The sequence below is a fragment of the Miscanthus floridulus genome, chromosome 5 (genome assembly GCF_019320115.1).
Source record: "Miscanthus floridulus cultivar M001 chromosome 5, ASM1932011v1, whole genome shotgun sequence".
Lineage (NCBI taxonomy): Eukaryota > Viridiplantae > Streptophyta > Magnoliopsida > Poales > Poaceae > Miscanthus > Miscanthus floridulus.
Window position 1 is genome coordinate 97,325,785 of NC_089584.1, and position 1,616 is coordinate 97,327,400.

The 1,616-nt window shown below is 46.3% G+C and overlaps 1 protein-coding gene across 1 annotated transcript; it reads left to right on the forward strand.

Moving 5' to 3' along the window:
* The first annotated feature begins 283 nt into the window (after positions 1-283).
* Positions 284-817, forward strand: LOC136454971 (uncharacterized mitochondrial protein AtMg00810-like). Its single transcript, XM_066455194.1, has one exon. The coding sequence runs from the start codon at positions 284-286 to the stop codon at positions 815-817; it is 534 nt and encodes a 177-aa protein (XP_066311291.1).
* Positions 818-1,616: the final 799 nt, after the last annotated feature.

A 1,616-nucleotide genomic window follows, 5' to 3' on the forward strand; every position in this document is an offset into this window, starting at 1 on the left:
AACTAAAATAGTGTATGTTCAACAACCTCCTGGATTCAGTGTTGGCAGTGGAGATAAAGTGTTGAAGTTGAGGAAGGCACTTTATGGGTGGAGGCAGGCACCTAGGGCCTGGAATGCAAGGCTTGATAAGGAGCTTATTGCTCTTGGCTATGTCAGAAGCAAATTAGAGCATGTTGTGTATAGGAGGACCAGCAAGAATTCTTTTCTGCTTGTGGGGGTGTATGTTGATGACCTGATCATCTCTGGACCAAATGTCAGTGACATCAAATAGTTTAAGTCAGAGATGGAGAAGAGGTTTAGCATGAGTGATCTTGGTCTCCTTAGTTATTACTTAGGGATTGAAGTGAAGCAAGGAGATGGAGGAATCACATTGAGTCAGAACTCTTATGCACTAAAGATCTTGGAGTCTGCAGGGACAAAAAACTGCAACTCATGTGAGACACCTATGGAGGCTCAGCTCAAACTCAGCAAGAAGAAAGAGGATGAAGCCATGGATCCAATAGCCTACAAGAGTATAATTGGGAGTCTCAGGTACATTGTCAATACTAGGCTAGATCTAGCATACTCGGTTGGTGTTGTCAGTCGGTACATGGAGGCTCCAAGGAAACAACATTGGGCTGCTGTCAAACATATCCTGAAATATCTGAAGGGTACTATTGGGTATGGCTACAAGTATGAAAGAGGCACTGAACTGAAACCCATCTTGCTCGGGTACAGTGATAGTGACTTTGCAAGAGATGTTGAGGATAGGAAGAGCACTACAGGTGTTATACATTTCCTCGGTAATAGCCTGGTTACTTGGGCTTCACAGAAGTAGAAAATTGTTGCAGTGTCTTCGTATGAGGCCGAGTATGTAGTAGTAGCAGCAGTAGCGTGCCAAGGCATGTGGTTGAGCCGGTTGATAGCTGATCTGATGGGAACAAAGGAGGCGCTAGTGAAGCTACTCGTGGACAATATGTCCGCTATCGCCCTGAGCAGAAACCTAGGTCACCATGATCGCAGCAAGCACATCGATACAAAGTATCATTTTGGGACTACAGGGCAGCTCATCGACATCTTCACCAAATCACTGGGGCGAGTCAAGTTCGTGGAACTTCGGGGTGCTCTAGGCGTCGTTCAGGTGCAACAAGTTTAGGGGGGGGCGATTTGTTAGCTCAATTGTTGCACAACATGTAATCTTTGTTTCTTGTGTTGAGTCATGCATCAACTAGGCTAGGGGATGTGCGTGATCGGTGGCGTGCTAGATCACGACGCAACCCGAGTTGGTTCGGTCAGTTAGCACCATGGCGGGCATTGAGCACGCAGCGCGCGTCGCTGAGCAATGACATCGCGCACGATGTGTGGCATGGCATGGTGGGACTTGGTTATCAAGTCCGACATTATAGGCATGCATTATGTAAATAAAAGCATGAATAAAAGACCAAAAAGCTGCATCAGTTGGCAGCGCCAATAACCTATTTTCTCACGTGTGTCTGTTCCATCAACTTCTCGTCATGATCATCGCGCCGCTGCCGGCGTCTGAAAGGTCCTAATATGGCTAGAGGGGGGGTGAATAGCCTATTTAAAATTCTACAAATCAACTTGAGCAGTTTGATTAGTAAGACGAATAGCGAAAT

Bases quoted from the DNA above. Each gene is read 5' to 3' on its own strand.
- LOC136454971 (XM_066455194.1), top strand. From the start codon at position 284: ATGGAGAAGAGGTTTAGCATGAGTGATCTTGGTCTCCTTAGTTATTAC.